The sequence below is a fragment of the Bactrocera oleae genome, chromosome 6, assembly GCF_042242935.1.
Source record: "Bactrocera oleae isolate idBacOlea1 chromosome 6, idBacOlea1, whole genome shotgun sequence".
Classification (NCBI taxonomy): Eukaryota; Metazoa; Arthropoda; class Insecta; order Diptera; family Tephritidae; genus Bactrocera; species Bactrocera oleae.
In genome coordinates this window covers 62,740,541-62,759,440 of record NC_091540.1, presented here as the reverse complement: position 1 = coordinate 62,759,440, position 18,900 = coordinate 62,740,541, and the positions used below count along the sequence as shown (strand labels likewise).

At 33.0% G+C, this 18,900-nt stretch overlaps 1 protein-coding gene across 4 annotated transcripts in view; it reads left to right on the top strand.

Moving 5' to 3' along the window:
• Positions 1-18,456, top strand: part of Blimp-1 (PR domain zinc finger protein 1) — a 73,969-nt gene extending 55,513 nt beyond the window's left edge. For 2 of the 4 annotated variants that reach the window (XM_070110878.1, XM_036364757.2), the window contains exons 2-6: positions 7,977-8,662; positions 8,754-8,870; positions 10,474-10,512; positions 11,804-14,636; positions 14,718-18,456. In XM_070110878.1, the coding sequence (XP_069966979.1) occupies positions 8,186-8,662; positions 8,754-8,870; positions 10,474-10,512; positions 11,804-14,636; positions 14,718-15,415 (4,164 nt within the window). In that variant the 5' untranslated portion in view covers positions 7,977-8,185 and the 3' untranslated portion in view covers positions 15,416-18,456. Of the gene's footprint in view, positions 1-788; positions 2,127-7,976; positions 8,663-8,753; positions 8,871-10,473; positions 10,513-11,803; positions 14,637-14,717 lie in introns of those variants that run through there. The other 2 variants (XM_036364756.2, XM_014229645.3) reach the window with 2 other exon arrangements.
• The last annotated feature ends 444 nt before the right edge of the window (positions 18,457-18,900 follow it).

Here is an 18,900-nt window from a genome sequence, read left to right as displayed (position 1 = left end):
AGTGAGGCGTATACAAGGCTATTAGTTGGTGTGTTTGTATGTGTCTGTGTATGTTGTGTCGCTGGCGCCGACTGCTTGCCAAGTATATGACATGCAAGCCAGTGCCTTCCACAACAGATTCGAAATTGTGTGTACAAATGCCGAAGTAGCCGTTGAGTTGTTTGCCGCCATACGATGGTCATGGCGAGTCCAGAGCTTTTTGGCGGTCTAACGAAAGCTTTCTCGCTTTTAGGCAGCCGAACGTTGCAGCTGGCAGTTGACGGCCACTATGAACACTACCTTGGCAATCGAATGCACAACAACCCTCCATTTGATAAGAACTATGTGAGTCACTCAAACAAATACTCAAACTCTCAAACACATACAAAAATTCAAACGCACACAAACTCTCAAACACTCATAAAAATGTGTGCATATGTGTAACTCATATTATATGAGTTGTGTGCGCTGAGAGCGTTTTGTGCGCTTGAGTGTAATGCTAATTTAAGGGTGCTCAAAAGCTTTGCGCGCGCTCGTATTTGTAAGTATGTGTGTTTGTGACTAGAAAAATGGGTCAGTAGTGGATGGCAGCTGCAATTGCATTTGTGCACAACAACACTTCCGCATATGTAGGCGCACACAAATCAACATACATATATATATTCATAGAATTTTTGTGAGTTCGCTGAGTATTTCGTTTGAGTGAACAAAAGCGAATCACATATATATAATTTTAAGCATTGCTACCAGTTTTAACCGTTTATTATCCTTAAGTTGTTGTTGTTATTTTTTTTTTGTTTTTGCCATTTTCTCGTTGTCTACTAGTAGTTTATATGGAGGCAATATTCTACTCATTTTGACAGCTCGACAATTGCTCGCTTAGCAGAAGCGCCAACGCTCGACCGCTCTTACAGCTCGGCTATGGGCTGCTCAGCGCCTAAACATACATTTTAGTGCATTTTTTGAATGCAGACTCGCATGTTAACGTCGAGCTGCACGAGCGCAAGATGATAGAGAACAAAAAAAAATTTATTTAAAATTTTACTAAAAAAAATTATAATAATTTTTTACTTTAGTACTCGTTGAGAGCGTGTAAAATACTAAACAGAAAATTTTAATAAAAAAATCGACTTTGCAATAACTGTATACTGTTGACTTCTGTTGCAATTTTTTGCAGTGATAAAAGTGCCGAGCGCTGCAGTTAATCAATAAAAATTTAATTTTTTTCCGAAAAAAGTGCAAAAACAAGCTGAACAAGTACAAAGTGTAAAGCATTTGTTTTAATTCTGCAACAATTGCGTGCGAAATAGTGAAGATTTGCTTTAGAAAAATTGCAAAGCGCAAAATTTTCGGTGCACGCCAACACAGGTTTGCATCGAAAATGTCCAAGCAGTAGATTTGTGTGTCAGTATGTTTGCACCGCAACCCTTCAGTTTAAAAATAAACACTAAATAGTATGAATGCCGACATGCTGTAGCGAATTTGTAGCGTAAAGCGTATTTTTTTGCACATTTATGGGTAAAAGTGAAATTATTTTCCGGCGCAGCCTTGAAACAAAACGTTCGAGCTCCAAGCGGCAGCGGCGGCATGCGCGTATGCAAATCAAAGTAAATGTTCAAATATAGTAAGACTTTAACAAAATTAGCAACAAAATACATATACGTGTACATAAAATAAACACCCACTGAGCAATTTTGAAGCGCAAAATTTGAAAATTGAGTGCATATTGAGTGCGAGTACACAAGTTTGTATGACGTGAAAAATTGTGGCAGCACACAAATATATGAAAATTAAAAATTTTTCACAGCAACAGCCGCCTACTCAATGGCAAATGCAAAACGACAGAATCAAAAATCAATTTGATGCCTACAAATATTCGCATGAAAGTGAAAACTTTACATTTTACACATATTTTTTGTAAGAAAAATATATAAAAAAAAATACATAATATATATTTTGTAATACAAATACACACAAATATATAAGTGAGAATTTTTATAAAAGAAACTACAGAAATAAATTAAAGCGAAATCAGCTGTGTGTGATAATTTACAGCAAGGCATATGCACTTTTGCTTGAATTCATATGGAAAAGGTTACTCATACGACGTGTAGGGCCAGCGAAATATTAACGCTAGTAGGCGTATGGTAAGCACAACTGTGTTTATATATCTTTATTCAAGTAAAATAATAAAATATTTTGGTAGAGTTGTTTCTGTTTTTTGCAAATAAAATTTTTAGGATTGTCTCAAAGCTTCTTTTTTTTAAATTTTTTTTTTCCAAAAAAATTAATTTTTTTCTTATTAGTGATTGATTAACATCTGTATATCTTTTGAAAAGTTATAAACAGACTTTACATAACTTAGAGTTCAACCAAATTTATAAATATTAAAGACAAAAAAATTATAATTTTAGATAAAAAAAATATTTTCAAAAGATTAAGAAAAAGTTGGTGTTAACATTAGTGAATCATTTTATATAGTTTCAATAAGTTTTAAAACGTTTTAATAAAAGTTAAAAAAAATATTGAAAATTTTGAAAAACAATAGAAAATATTTTGGATAAAAAAAAATTATTTCAAAAAAATTTCAAAAATAAAAAATTTTAAAAGATTTTACATAAAACTAATTTAAGCTAAAAAAAATTTTAGTCAAAAAATTAATACACATTTTTACATCAAATTTTAACAATTTTAGATACAATACATATTTCAAAAAATTAGGAAAAAAGATTATGAAAATTTTATTTACTTACCTTGGCAAAAACACTACAAGAGACAATTTAGTTACACCTGAAAATAAATAAAACAATTGTATAAATCAAAATTAACAAACAAATTTATTATATTTATTATATATAATTAACAAAATCTTTATTTAAAAATATATAAGATAAAATTAAATAGAAAAAATATTAATTTAATGTAAAAAAGTGTGTGTAAGTAAAAATTCATAAAATTATTAATTGATAATATATTAATATAAATTACAAAATGTTTTAAAAACTTAAAAGTACTTAATTAATTATGTTTAATTAAGGTTAAGAAAAATATGTAAATAATTTTAAAATAATCACAAAACATTATTTAATATTAAACAAAGAAAAAGTTTTAAAAACCTTAATTAAAAATATTTAATTAATTTTAAAAATTAAATAATTTAACAAAAAATAAAAAAACTTTAAAATATCTAATTAAACTATATGTAATTAATACTTAAAATATTAAATAAAAATTTAAAAATAATACATCAAAAAAAATTTTAATAATTCATGAAGAACATTAATAAAATAAAATAAAAATTGTATATTTAATTAATGTCTAAAAAAAATTATTGAAAATTTAAAAATAATTTATTAAAAAAACATTCTTAAAATTTTCTCCTTGGCTTTCGTATTTCGACAAAATTTATTTTTGTGATTTAACAAATTCAATGCGTCATTTAATTTCACCTTCACCGTCAACATTTTGCAGTGAAAACTCTCGCAAGCAGACGCATTCAAGGCAATTTATAACAAACATATGTATGTACAGAGCAAAAGAAGACTCCCCGTCACATATACAAACACGCCGGCAATATATTGCCTGTAGAGGGCATTTGTGCAGCAAAATCAAGTACGTAACCTCTAACGAGGTTACCAAATATATTGCACAAGTTGCACTTGACAGCTGGAGGCTCTTGCAGTACTTGAGTGGCAAATAAAACGTTGGAGTGAAATTAAAGTTGAGTAACTTTTTTTCGCTCAAATGGTAAGCCTGGCATTGAAAATGCAAAATTGAAGAACGAGAGCCATAAAAAAGTGACTCCAAAGTGCATAATGTGTAGGGAAGTAATTGAGTGATTTTTGAGTTTAATAGTAAGGGATTGTAGTGAGAAAATGAACAATTAGTGTAGCTAGAAATTTTAATTGGTGGCAGGTGACGACGAAAAATAATTTATTATGCATACAAATACTAGTTTAATTCTAATATTCAAATGAAAGTTACTCAATAAATAATTTTCAACAATATGTCATATTCAATATACTTTTACTCATCTCTGTACTCACGCTCAATCACCCACTTCATTTAAAAAGCCACTGAAAAGTATTCTACATATTAAAAATTTGTTTGTGTTAGCACTTAAATATACATACTCCAATATATATACACACACACATGCCTACATATGCAAATAATATGTATAAATAAAATTAGCGACGTCAAAGAATGCAACAGACGTAAATTGTTTGCTCTCACATGGTCATGGACAAATACGCACACGTGCAAATTACGCGCACACATACAAACACAGTGATTGAAATGATATTTTGTTAGAGTGTGGGCGCATACTTACATACACACACAAACTCATTGATTCATGTAAGTTTAAAGCTTGCGATAAGATAAGGTCGAGTTGATAAAGGAAGAGAGGGGAAAGTGTGCTTGCAAAGAGGGAAGGATGGGGAATTTGTGCATATACACACATACACACACACACACACAAGCAAGTGTTGCTTATACGCGGAACTGTTTATATACTGCGTCAAGGCTTGAGTGCTATATGCAAATTTATTTATAATGCATTGTGTAAATTTGTGTGTGAGAAGATGTATGCATATATGTATATGTAAATATATAGGTGAATGTTATGCTCTGCGCAAATCTCAAATACATATTCTATTTATTAATAGTTGCCAATAAGGCGAGACAATGTGTGCGCAATGTCTAAACGCAATGCGGGAGAGGCGATGGAATTGCCAAAGGGGTGCATAAAATGCATTAAATGTGAATAAATTATGCGTGGCATATTGATTTGTTAAAGGGGTTTTTACAAAGGAAGAAAATAATGCAAGGGAAAAAATCAGCAATATATATAATATAATATAATAGCTACAAAAACAATTTTCGCAAAAATATCAAAAAAAGCGTAAGAAAAACTAAACAAATTCATTGGAATTTATATAACATATATATAAGAAAAGATTTTTGGATAAAAATGCTTTACCATTTTTTTTTAATTTTTTGCTCAAAAATATTTATTATACCTGTAAAATAAAGTAAAAATTATATCATACAGACTTATTTCAATTAATTGTTATAAAAACATTAAGGAAAATGTTTTGCTATAAAATTGTGTTTACATAATTTGTTATAAAAAATTAATGGCAAGTGTTTTGTTATTAAATATTATTAAAAACACTTTTCTATATAAATTATGGCAAATATTTTGCTATAAAATATTATTTAGCACATTTTTCTAATAATTATTATTAAAAACATATTGCTATAATATATTGTAAAAAATATTTTGCTATAAAAACATATATTTATAGCATATATTTTCTGCCATAATTTTGCTACACATTTTTTTATCATTTTAAAGGAACCACAAGTGTCAGCATATTTCTGCTAATTTGAAAAAATGTTGTGCCGTAAAATGTTTGCCATAATAATTTCTGTTATAAAACTTTTGATAATATTTTGGTAAAAAGTTGGGAAAATGATATATAAACAATTTACGGTATAAAAACTTTAGTAGAAATTTTGCCATAATTTTGCTATAAAAGTTTTTCCGATTTATTTTGAAAAAAAAATTGGTAAGAACTTATATAAAAACTTTTAAATTTGACTTTGAAACAAAAATATATTAAAATTGTATGGCATACAAACCTTTTTAGAAATTTTTGCATAATTTTGCTATAAAATTTTGTTTGAAAAGCGCTAAATTATACTTCAAAATAATAAAAAAAAAAATCAAGTTTACTACGTTTTTTATTTGAAATTAAAATAATTATATATAAATAGTGTTAGATAAGATGATAATGTGTTCAAAGAGAATTTCACAAAAAGGTTTTGGTAATTAAACAATTTTGAAAATTTCTTCAAAAAATAAATTAATACTTCTATATAATACTATAAAATATTATATAATGAGCAATTTGATAAAAATTTTCCATAAAAAGAACTCTAGTCTCATTAATGTAGCTCATCAATATATTGTCGTCTACTAGAACGACAGCATTACTGTATCTACACACACATGTATAAATATTGCTTACATATACATGCATATATGAGTACGTACTTGGGGTACTTGGGGGAATCAATAAATATTTTCTTTTTTCCGATCGGAAATAATGAAGCATCACGCCAGCAGGGCCAGTGACGGCAGCTAAAGTAAAAGTGAAAATGCAGCAGCGAAACTTTGCGACTGTCGTCACTACAAATACCGACTGAGCGTTATTTAGACTACCGATGTATGAGTATACATACACCCACAAAAATACATATTTACATATTTTGCACTGGCATGCAAATAAAGCCTTGGCATTTAGCACTTTTTTGCATTGTTTGCGCACACAAACCCTTCAACAAACACATGTGTTTATACATATAAGTGTCTGTGCACACCCCCACCCTAATAAGCAGCAATACACACTCATATCTATATACTCACGAAGCAATAAGTAGGTAATTGGGTAGTGGCTCTCGAGTGGACAACGGCGGCAATTACGCTTTGCATGAGCGCGGCGAAAAGCGCAAGTGTTCGCCAGAAAGAGTGTGTGCATGTGTATGTGTGAGTGAAGTAATGCAACGAACACACATACAACAAATTTGCTCTAACCTTGGCTTTTAATACAATTATAATATAAAATTAATATTTTATTGACCAAAGCAACAAGAAGCAGAGTTCACGGCAAGTAGAAAGAGGCTCAAAAGAGAGGAAGCAAATTCATGGTGAAATTTATTTTTACTACGTCTAAAGGTCATTAGTTCTCGGCTGATGTTGTTGTAGTTCAAGTTTAAGGTTATCGTGCATACTATTGCGGGATTTTTACGCTAACACACATACACAAGTATATACGTACTCATATATTTGGATATGTATCTGAGGCCTTCAACTTTTACCTTAGACAGTCGTGTGTGTGAATATGCATAGTTTCCAAGCAAAGGTTGAATGTTTTGGCAAAATTTGGGGATAAAATGTGTTTTTCACTTGTATTGTCGTAAATTCAAAAATAAATCGAATTAAAAAAAATTAATATTTTCAAACGAATTTTTTTTTCAATTTATGCTGAACAAAAAAATATGTAAATAAAAAATAAAATTATTATTATTTTTTTTTTCATTAAAAGTTAAATTAAATAGCTATAGAAATAAAACAACAATTTTTTAATAAAAATTTATATTATTTAAATTTTTTTCATATACATTTTTTTTTGTATATAATTTTGTTTGTTTTAAATAAGACACAACATTTTTTTTTTTTATTTATTTACGTTTTTTCATTTGGTTTATTTTTTAATAATATAAATTTTTTAAACAAAATAAAGTGATTATTGATAGTCGTTAAAAAAGTTCGGATAATTTTTTAATTTAAGATTTTATTTTTTTCTTATTAAAAATTTATTTAAGAGTTTTTAATACTAATTATTATTTTTCAAATTTTGAAAATTTTTTATTTGAGTTTTTTTAAAAATAATTTTTTTTTTGTTTTTTTTTTATTATTTTCCAAACGTTAATTTTTAATGTATGAAAGTAAAATTAATAAATATTGTTCAAAAATGCAATATGTATCAATTGTTTAGTAAAATTAACTCAACAGTAAGCAAAAAATATTTTGTTTTATAATGAAAATTAAATTAAATAATTTAGATATAATTTTTTTTTTATAATTTTTTCTCATAATTAATAAAAATTAAAAAAAAATTTCGGATCAAACAAATTATTTTTTGTTGAAATTTTACAGTATTTTGGAACCAAAAAAAATTTAACTTAATTTATAAAATTAATCCATAATAGATGAATATTAAATATTAATAGAAAATAGTAAAATTATAATTAAATAATAAAATAAATATTGTTAATTATTAAGAAAATTCCATTTAGCAGTAACAAAATTAGAAAATAATGAAAATAAAATTATATTATTTAGATATATTTTTTATATTACATATTTTTTTTACCTTCTAAAAAGTTTTATAATATTGTAATCTAACTTTTTTTTCTCTTTCCAGTAAATTTTCATTATAAGAAGTCATTTTGCAACGTACTAACGTGGAAACTGCAACCTCCTGCATAACTAACCAAAAAAAAATTTATATATATAAATATAGATAAATTTCGTACACAATATAAAGAACGTGAAATACACAGAATTTTGTACGAAAATTCAAAGAACCGTATAAATAACTGAAGCAACAAACCCAATCAAAAAACACATACAATGAACGTGCAACTAGCGCAACAATCAGCAGCACATACCAGCAGAAAGCATTGTAACAGCAGTAGTACTAGCATTAGTCGTAACACTAACAACAACATGAACACCACCGTCAATACACAATCACAACAACAACAACAGCCAGCCAACAATCGCACAATGTCCACAGCGGCGACGTCAACGCCGACGCTGTCGCATCGAACGCAAAGTCCCGCTATAGTGCCGCCGCCCACCGCCTCGACGACTACGGCCGCCTGCACAGCGACAACAACGCCAATGCGCAGCGCGCGCACTCCCTCACCCGACGGCACACAGGACTACGATGTGACGCGCATGCGCGAGGATGATTTCGAACGGCTGGCCGTTTACATAGTACCCGATGTGCAATGTGAGCGTGGCATAGCGAATCGGGCCGATCGCACGCTGCCACGCAGCCTAACACTGAAACCATCGATGGTTTTCTCAACGCCAAATGTTAAGGTAAGCGAACGGAAGCCTACTTTCAATATCTATATCTTTGTTTTGATTGATTTTAAATTAAAATTTTAAATTGATTTTGTTGATTTTGCAGACTGAAGGAGTTTGGAGCACTGGTGTGATACCGCGCGGCACACGTTTTGGCCCCTTTGAAGGCGTTCCAACTCCGAACTATCCCAACGATACGAATAAGGCGCGCTATTTTTGGCGGGTAAGCACAAAAGCAAAAATAATACTTAAACAACAACAGAACTTAATGCAACAGAAAGCATACATTTCCATGCATTGAAATTCATCCGCACACACACATACACAAGTGGCAGCTACATTGCGAGAATAATGAGTATCGCACCCATTTTGAGTGTTTGTTGTGGGGTATTTGTGTGTGTGTTTGTTTACTATTAATGGAGAAAATGGCTCATCAGCTCATTTATTGGTCATTTGAAGCATTTCCGTAACTCATAAGCTCACATTTCATAGCATAAAGTAAAATATTTTTTGCCAAAAAAAAAAATTATTTATATAATGAATTAAAAAAATTTTATTCAATTAAAAAAAAAATTATTGAATTTAAAAAAAATTTAATGAAAACATTATATTAAAATTCTCACCTTCATAAAAATTAAAAAATCTATAATTTTTGGTAAAACAATAATATTGTTAAATTAGTTTATTATAATTTTTTTAATAATTTTATGTAATTAACTTTGAAGTAAAAAAATGATTTTTTAGTTAGTTTTCATTTTTTTTAATAATATTTTGCAATTAATCAACATAATAAAAAAAAAGATTTTTTTCTTAATACTTAAAAAAATATTAAAAATTTTCACTCTTTTAATAACACCGTAATTAATCAATCAAATTTAAAAAACCCACAATTTAATTACTATTCAAAAAATGTTTTAAATAATTGATTAATTGATTTAAAACACATTTTATTAAACAATTTTGTTATTTAATAATAAAACTAAAAAAAAAAATACAATTTTTTTATATAATTTTTCAATAAATTTTTTTTAATACAATTAATTTTTTTTTCATTTTTCTTTTTTATGAATATTAATTATTTTTAAGTATAAAATTAAAAGACAACCATTTTTTAAATCAGAATATAGTATTTCTATAAACTAATATTTTTCCCAAAAATATTTTTTGTGTTAAAATCACCAAACCGATGTCATATCTAATATGCTGATTTTCTTGCATACTTTTAAGCGCCTCATGCAAATAGTTATTTTGTGTTCGAAAAATATAAATCTAACCAACTTTACAAAGGCACTGCTGGCTTTTCAAGCTTTCATAAACAAAGCATATTCAGTTTTTTTCAATATATATTATTATTTACATAACCTCGAATTCATCAAACAAACCATAAAAATATTCCAACAAACTCAACTCAAGCCAACACTCCAGAAACCATTTTTAACTTACTACCAATCCATCAAGCCATCAAACCATCCAACATTTCACGCTATAAATTTACTAATCTTGACTTCTATAATTTTTAAAATGCTTAGTTATAAAATTAAAAAAAATTAATTTTTATAAAATTTAAAAGTTTCTAACCGTTAACCAAAACCAAAATTTTTCCATTTAATTTCATGTACATATATATATAAATAAATATATTCCTACCACCAAAACTACCATCACCAATTTAACAAACAAAAAATAAAATAACAACAACTCTACCAATCATCTACAAATTCGACATAACCTAAAAAACGAAATTCGAAAACGCATACGCATTTGTAAAATGAAAAAAAAAAATATGACCGAAATTCGTAAAACAAAATTCGTAACGAAATAATCAGGTGCAGGAAACACGCCACATAACCTACGGGAACATTAAGGTACTATTTTATGCTTTTTAACAACTTTTTTTACCGCTAACTCTTAAACGTTAAGTACAACTACTTTCGACGTTTTACACTCTTGCTCACTGTCGCTCTCGCTCTCTCTCTATATATATATAGCTATCGCTCTATCTTTCTCTTTCCCTATTTAACATTCTCTTATAACTGTAAATTTTTGGTTTTAATATATTGACATGCAGCCTAAATGTATGCTAAGCTATTTTTAAAAAGTTTAAGCTGGCTACAGACGATTTTTATTTTGTCAGCAATTGATATTATTATATGCGAAGATATTGAGAAAATATTTTTTCGACAAAAAAATCAGTCTTTTAGAGCACTTTTATTATTAAAAATATAAATTAATATTTGATAAAATACGCTTAATCCTTTTTGGAAGACACTGAAAGCATTCCATGGTACTAGAGTTAACAATATTCTAGATCTAACGAAATCGTATTGCTCTTATATTTTTAACTTTTGACATAAACTAAAGAATATTTCGTCTTTTTATCTTCAATTTTATAACTAAAAGAAAATAACCATACGTACGAGTATAAAAAAGAAAAATTGTTAAAATTTCATACGTATGAAATAAAAAAAATTGTTTGTTAAAATTTTATAAATTTATTAGTAAAATTTTTTTTTTAAAGTTTGCAAATTCTGGCAAACTCAGTCTGTAGCCAATTTTATAGTTTAACATACTTTTAGGCGCGTATTGAGCTAATCAATGCTAAAAAATATTGAATATTCAAACATATAATAATTTACTATTAATTTATTAATATTACTTTAATTTTTATAAGCAACAAATATTTAATTTAAATTTTTTTTTAAATACTGCCTGTTATTGGTCTTTTATGAATTGGTGTCTCGCTATATACATGTATACTATATATAACTATATTTTTTTGTATATGTAATTTTCCAATGTTGTTGTTGTTGTACACTCTTTTTGTACATATTATAATACATTTACGATATTTGGTTTTAATTATTTTTTTTTCATTGAAAGCGATCTCTAACGCAACTTTGTAGACTGAACTCTGAACTTTTGTGTCGAAATTTTTCCAAAACCGGCAAAATGGTGCACAACACTGTTGCTAATATGCCGCCAAATAAGTGTTTTGTACCATTTCGTACAATATTTTTTTGTTGTTGTTTTTCTTACTCAACTAACTTAACTTGTTGACATATATTTTTGGCTATATCCCATAAGCTAACCAAACTTCCCCAATTTCTTTTCGTTTTCCTCTCTTCCCCTCACATGATTGACGCATTTCGCCAACAGATCTTCAAAGATGACTACTTCTACTATCTGGATGGCTCGGATCGTGCGCAGGCGAATTGGATGCGTTATGTGGCCTCCGCGTACAGCTTGTCGGTGATGAATTTGGTGGCATGTCAACATCAGGAGAACATCTATTTCTACACCACACGTGACATTATGCCCAACGAAGAGTTGATGGTGTGGTATTGCAAGGATTTCGCACGACGGCTGGGTTATGATGTCGATCCGGAGCGTACGATATTCGGTGCATGCAAGCAGGCTGTGGACGATGATGAGGACGCGGAGGCAGATGGCGAAGATGAAGATGTACCGAGTAATGCCACAGCGTCCAGCACATTACTGCTGAGCCATAAAGCGAAATTGCGTTCAAATTCGCCATACTGCATGCCAGCGCCCGAGATACCACCCGAAGTTGCATACAACCATATCACATATGTTATGGGACTGCCAATACCACCATTACCAGCGGTGGTGGCAGGCAATGCGACCGTTAGTCGGCGCTCCATCACGCCTAGTCCATCGCCACCCAGTTGCCGTGACGCGAACGCCAGTCATGTACCACAGCATTTGGTCGGACTGCCACACATACAACACGCGCAGTCAACGCAGCGGCCGAGCGCCCATCAGCTTTCGACGCAACAACTACCTACCACACACCTGCAACACCATCAACAACACATACAACAACATCAGACGGTGCTGCATCTGAAGCAGGAGCCTGGCGCGTCGGTAATTGTGCGCGAACGCTCGCCGGCGGCAAGTGAATGTGGCGCGAAAGATGCAAAAGAGGTGGCGGGCTCACCGTTACCACATAAAGACACGCACTATGAACATCAGCTGACGCCGAATGATGGTAGCGTGCGCTCGGTGCGTTCCGATGAGGGCTACCACAGCAACGAGTATCATGAGGATGGGCTGACCCCACCCGAAGACTCTAGCGATAGCGAGAGTGAGCACAACTATGTATTGGACTGTTCGAAGAAAGCGATTGCCCCAAAAGAGACTGTCATTACGCATCCGCAAAAGGCGGCCGTTGCTGCGGCTGTGGCCGCGGCAGCAGCTGCTGCGAACAGTAGCAGCAACAACAATGCGGCTGTTAACAACTGTGGTCCAGCCACGTCAGTGACGCCCGCAGTGGTGTCTTCCGCTGCCGCCGCTATTGATTGCGGTGGTGGTGATAAGAATGAGTATCGCAAGTTTAAGGTGAAAATGCCGCTAAAGTATGAATTCAAGAATAGCAAATGCGCCATTAAGACTGAGGCCATGTGCCACATAAACAACATAAACAATAGCAAACAGAACACAAGTGACGAACTGCCCACAGTTGGTGCCACATCCAGCGAAGATGATTTGCTGGCCGCCAATGAAGCCACACCTGCTTGTACGTCCTCAACACAGCTGGACGATGAAGCGATGGATGTGGACCATATGCCTGGTTCAACGACACAACAACAACACGCTTCGAGCACCGTCATCATGGTGGACCGTAGCCTAAACAACACCAACGGCCATGCGACGCGTACCATTGTGCCACTAAACAAGGCGTACTACGAAGCTGAGACCACCACACCGCCGCCACCACCCACAGCCGCACAAACTTCGTCGGCGGCTGGAGTTGCCTACATGCGCTTCACGCCTCCTTCCTCCAGCATACTCGAAACCATATTGACTGGTCAGCATCGACTAGAGGCCGCAGCTGCTGCAGCGGCTGCTTGCCGTCAAGCCAATGCGGCCACACCGCCACCTTCATCACCCACAGAGATGGCTTATTCCTATAAGAAATCGCATAGGTATGGCAATGCTGTCAGTCCCGATTCCAGCTCCAACTTAGCACAGGCGCCCGATATGCATGCAGCAGCGCTGCATGACACCGAAATGCTAATTGCATCGTCACGTGGCAGTCTGAAGGACGATTGTTCGCCACCACCGGCATCGGGCCATGATCTGAAATTCTCGCCGGCGCATGTTGCACACAGCGCCTTCGTCTCGGATGGCCATCAAACGCCGCCGTACTCTGCGTATTCACCATATTCCAGCGGTAGCGTGAATGGTGGCGCACCAGGTGGCGGTCATCCACTGTCACATATGCCCACATCCACCTTCCACTCGCCGCCACACAGCTCACACTCGCCCTTCGATCGCCAATGGGATGCGTCCAGCGGCTCCACACCCAATCTGCACCTACTGCAGTCCAGCTCACAGATGCTAATGAAACCGTTGCGCATTTCACCGCCCAGCAGCCTGAGCCCCGATGGCAATTCCTGTCCACGCAGCGGCAGTCCACTCAGCCCGAACTCGTTGGCGGCGCGCGGCTACCGTTCACTGCCATATCCATTGAAGAAGAAAGATGGCAAAATGCACTATGAATGTAATGTCTGTTGTAAGACTTTCGGCCAGTTGAGCAATCTCAAAGTGCATCTGCGCACGCATTCCGGTGAGCGACCGTTCAAGTGCAATGTCTGCACGAAGAGCTTCACACAGCTGGCGCATTTACAGAAGCATCATTTGGTGCACACCGGTGAAAAGCCACATCAGTGCGACATTTGCAAAAAGCGTTTCTCCTCGACGTCGAATTTGAAGACCCACCTGCGTTTGCATAGCGGTCAAAAGCCATATGCTTGCGATCTGTGCCCACAGAAGTTCACACAGTTCGTACATCTGAAGCTCCACAAGCGCTTGCACACCAACGATCGACCCTATGTCTGTCAGGGATGTGATAAGAAGTACATAAGCGCTTCCGGACTACGCACGCACTGGAAGACGACAAGCTGTAAGCCCAACGATCTGGAGGAGGAGCTGGCCATGGCCGCGGCGGCAACTTCAGAGTGTTTAGGTAAGTTTTCGTGAAAAGCGCACTCTATTGTTGGTGAAGTAAATATTAATGCATTACTTCTTCATTGCTTCCTCCAAACAGACAAATATGTGCCTGAGCCCGACTCGCGCGAAGCCTTCGAGCATATGCAACAACAAATGCATCCACACCTGCGCCATCTGCCACCCGGCAGCGGCGGTGCTGGCAGCCACGCCAACGCTGCCGTTCGTCCAACATCACCACGTCTAATTTCCATCAATCCGCTACATCAACAACAAACACAACAACAACAGACGCACGCGCATTTGCAGCAGCAGCATGCCGCCATGTTGCAACAGCACGCGGCAGCGGCGGCGGCCCAACATTTGTCCGGCGCAACGACGAATCCAAACGCCGCTACAATGTTGCTTGGCTCAAACGCGCAACAACAACAACACCACCACAGTCTACAACAGCAACAGCAACAACATTTGCAGCAACAGCAACAACAGCTGCTACAGCAGCAACAGCAACAGCCACATCCACTAAAAGCTAGCATCAAACAACAAATGCATTTACTACCACCAGGCACCGCAAACGGCAGTGGCGCGAACGCGATCAACTCCCCACCCGGAGTTGCTCCCAACGATACCTACATGAGCGTCTCTCACGCGCATGCTGCAGCAGCAGCAGCCCATGCCGCGGCAGCAGCTGCAGCGGCAGCCGCTCATGCGGCGGCAGCACATCAGCATGCGCAGAATCAAGAGTCACGCCCATCGGTGATCGAATCCAGTCAACCGATGATCATCGAGTGCACGTAGAGCGCGGTTGGCGTACGCTGAAGTGCTATCGAAGATAAAAACAATAACTAAAATCAAACTGAAAAGTTGCGATTGAGGTGCGGCGAACGCGTCGAAGTTCGCAAAGCAATTGAGTTGAGTGCTCAATTGCATTGAGTGGAAATGGTATTGTCACCCGTTGATTTCACTCAAAAGCGCTGTCGTAGCTGCGGCAGCACAGAGCTGGAATGTCTTACAAAACCAAGAAAAACAAAAACAACAACAACAATTATAAAAGTGCAATATGAAAAGGTGAAAGCTCATTTTGTGCCGCCTTTGATAAATGGCGCGCTTTCATTTTCAGTTGGTCGGAAATGAGTGCTTTTACACAAATACAACTGAGCTAAGACGAAAAACTAAAACATTAATGGTATTATTAATTTAATAGTCGACAACGTCATTTTATAATTAGTGAATTTATTGATTGGTCTATGTAGCTATAAATAATTACAAGCAATTAGTTAAAATATACATTTAATAATATAAAAAAAAATTTAATAAATTTAACTCCAAAATTCACTCGCCTTACTCAACTGTTTCGAGTGCGTATGAGTGGTAGTTGAAATAAAAAAATTTTAATTTCTTGAAAAGATCTCAAAATTGGCAGCCAATTATTTTGCACAAACTATTTTTTGTTAAAAAAAAGACGAAACAAAATTAAAAAATTATTCAGAAATTTTTCATGTGACCGCGAGTTTTATACGTGGCAAATTATGCATCTTCATAGTTTAAAAATATTAAAATAACAGTAAAAGAACAAACAAATCTTTAAAATAATATTTCTTAATTTGAACGTTTGGCTAAGCTCTATTGCAAATTGCATTTAAAATTAGCATAGTACTAACATAATATTAACTGAACAGATTCAAAAAAGTATGCTAGCGAAACTGGAAAACTGTTGGAGAAAACAAGTTGCCTTATATTGATTTAGAACTGCGTGTTTTGCGATATCATGCTGCACTTTGACAAACTTTATGCTAGTAAATGAATTAGTGAAAAAATTAGAACAGAATTGAATTAATTTGAAAAATTAGTGAAAGCTTCAAAATTTTAATACAAGCATGAAAGCTTTACTGATTTCTGAGCGAAAACGCTTTGCAGTCATCTGTCAAAATTTAGACTTTTCTGATAACTTTTTCGAAGCTTAAGCTTTAAAAAGGTTACACGAAAGCTCTATAGGCTTTTGCGAAAGTTCACGATGAGATGTTACAAAAATTTTTAGATCTTGCTCAAAGCTTTTCGTAGTTGTAGTAAAAGCTTAAAAAAAATGCATTAAAGCTTTAAAAGTTTTGTTAAAGCTGCATTGACGTTTTTACAATCTTACAATCTTTTGCATCTTACAATCAGTTATTAGATGCGAAAATATTTTCTTATGTAATGAAAGTTTTTTTAAAATTTTGTGAGCTGTTTTGCAATCTGATGAATGATTTTCTTAATTTATTAATATTTTTTTAAAACGTGGTGAAAGCTTTTCTACTCTTTTTGAAAGCTTTCGCAATAAGATTGAATTTTTTACAAATATCGGTTGAAAGTTGTCTCAATTTTACATATAAAGAAAAATTTAACAATTGAAAGCTTTTGCATATTGATAAAAGATTTTTGCGCTTTAGCGAAAGTTTTTTAAAATTTTGTGAAATATGTTGCAATTTGCTGAATGATGAATTTGACGAGATTTCGCCCAATGCTTGGAAATATTTTTTGAATTTAGTGGAAGCTTTTTAGTTTTCGTTACAGCTTTTACGAATATTAGTTGAACGTTGTCATAATTTTGCATTAGCTAAAAATTACTAAAATATAAGAAATGAAAGCTTCAGAAAATCGATGAAAGCTTTTTGCAGTTTAGTGAAAGTTTTTTTTAATATTGTAGAACATTTTGCAATCTCTTATTAAAATTTTGCGATAGAAAAACTTAACAAGTGAAACCTTCCGAAAATCGATGAAAGCTCTTTGCCATTTAATGAAAGTTGCACGCAAAAGTTCATTGCACATAACTTTCGAGGCCTATCTTTCAACTTCAATCCTACACAAGCATAAAGTTAGTCAGCTGCTAAAGTATATTGCTTAAATAATAAAGAAACGTTTAGAAAACAGCGTGACTACCTAATTCAACACAAAATTTTAATTTATAACTTCCTGTAGTAAAATTTTTTCGAGGTTTGTCATTTCTAAAGCTCGTAAGCAGTAGAAAAGTTTAGTTAATTAGTAAGCGCATTGCATAAACTTAGACTTTACTTTAATATAAATAAATGAGCATAAGTAAATATGTAAAATATGATATATAAGTATAGCAAAATACCGCACATACATATGTACATAGAACACTATAATACCAAGTAAAAGTAAGCAGTAAGTTTATAAGCAACTTTATATGAAATATTTAGGCATAAGAAAATAGTTGTAGTGAACACAGATACACAAACACACATTTACACAAAACCATACATATAAACATGTATATATAAAAACCATATGCCACGTGGGACGCGTGCAGACGTGATCACGTTAGCAAAACTTAGCTGAAGATCGGTGCTTTTTGAACTGTTTCTATTTGTAAAATTTTATTATATATTATTATTATGAACAAAAACAAAAAGAAACTGAAAAAGAAGAAGAAGAAGAAGAAGAAAAAACTAAACAAAGTAAAATATGAAATATATGAAAATCATGAAAATCTTGAATTGAATATTTTTTCAAAAACAAAACTGAGCCCAAGTGTTTATAGCTATAATGAGAATGTAAGCGAAATATTTAATATTATTACTGTTAAAATTTACATACATACATACATATATGTAATGCTATCAATTAATTAATATTGAAATATGTACTGATACATTTAATTATTATATAGTGAATCGTTTTAAATTTAAGCTTCAAGTATGCGTATATAGTGGAACACTGAAAGAAATGTTTGGCTTATGAGCATATACGTAAATACACATATATACATACATGCATAAAAAACCTTACTTATACCAAAACTTTTGAAAACATACTACAAATACAAGAGAAAGTATCATAAATACTATTTTCCAAATTCTAAAAAAAAAAATTGTTTGTTTTTGTTTTTTTGCTGGTGCGATTGATAACTTTTTATTGAATTGAAGACGAAATGATATTGCAGATCTAAGCACCTGGACAAATTTTGCTAATAACATTGTTGCATCTAGATCTACTTGAGGGAAGAGCCATTTAAAAATCGATAACACAACTAACGATTGTAAAAAAAATTACGAATTCTCTGCTATAAACAAAATTTTTAAATTTTGCGAATTGTTTTAAAATTCAGTTACTTACAATTCCGTAATTGATATCGATAGCATAAAAATCGTTCCTTAAAAGTTTAAAATTATTTTTTCCATTATTATTATTTTTTCTAAAAATTGTGCAAATTAATGCGAAATTTGATAATATAAAATTCCATAAAAACAACTATAACAAAAAAAGTCGTTGTGTAAAAAAGTTAC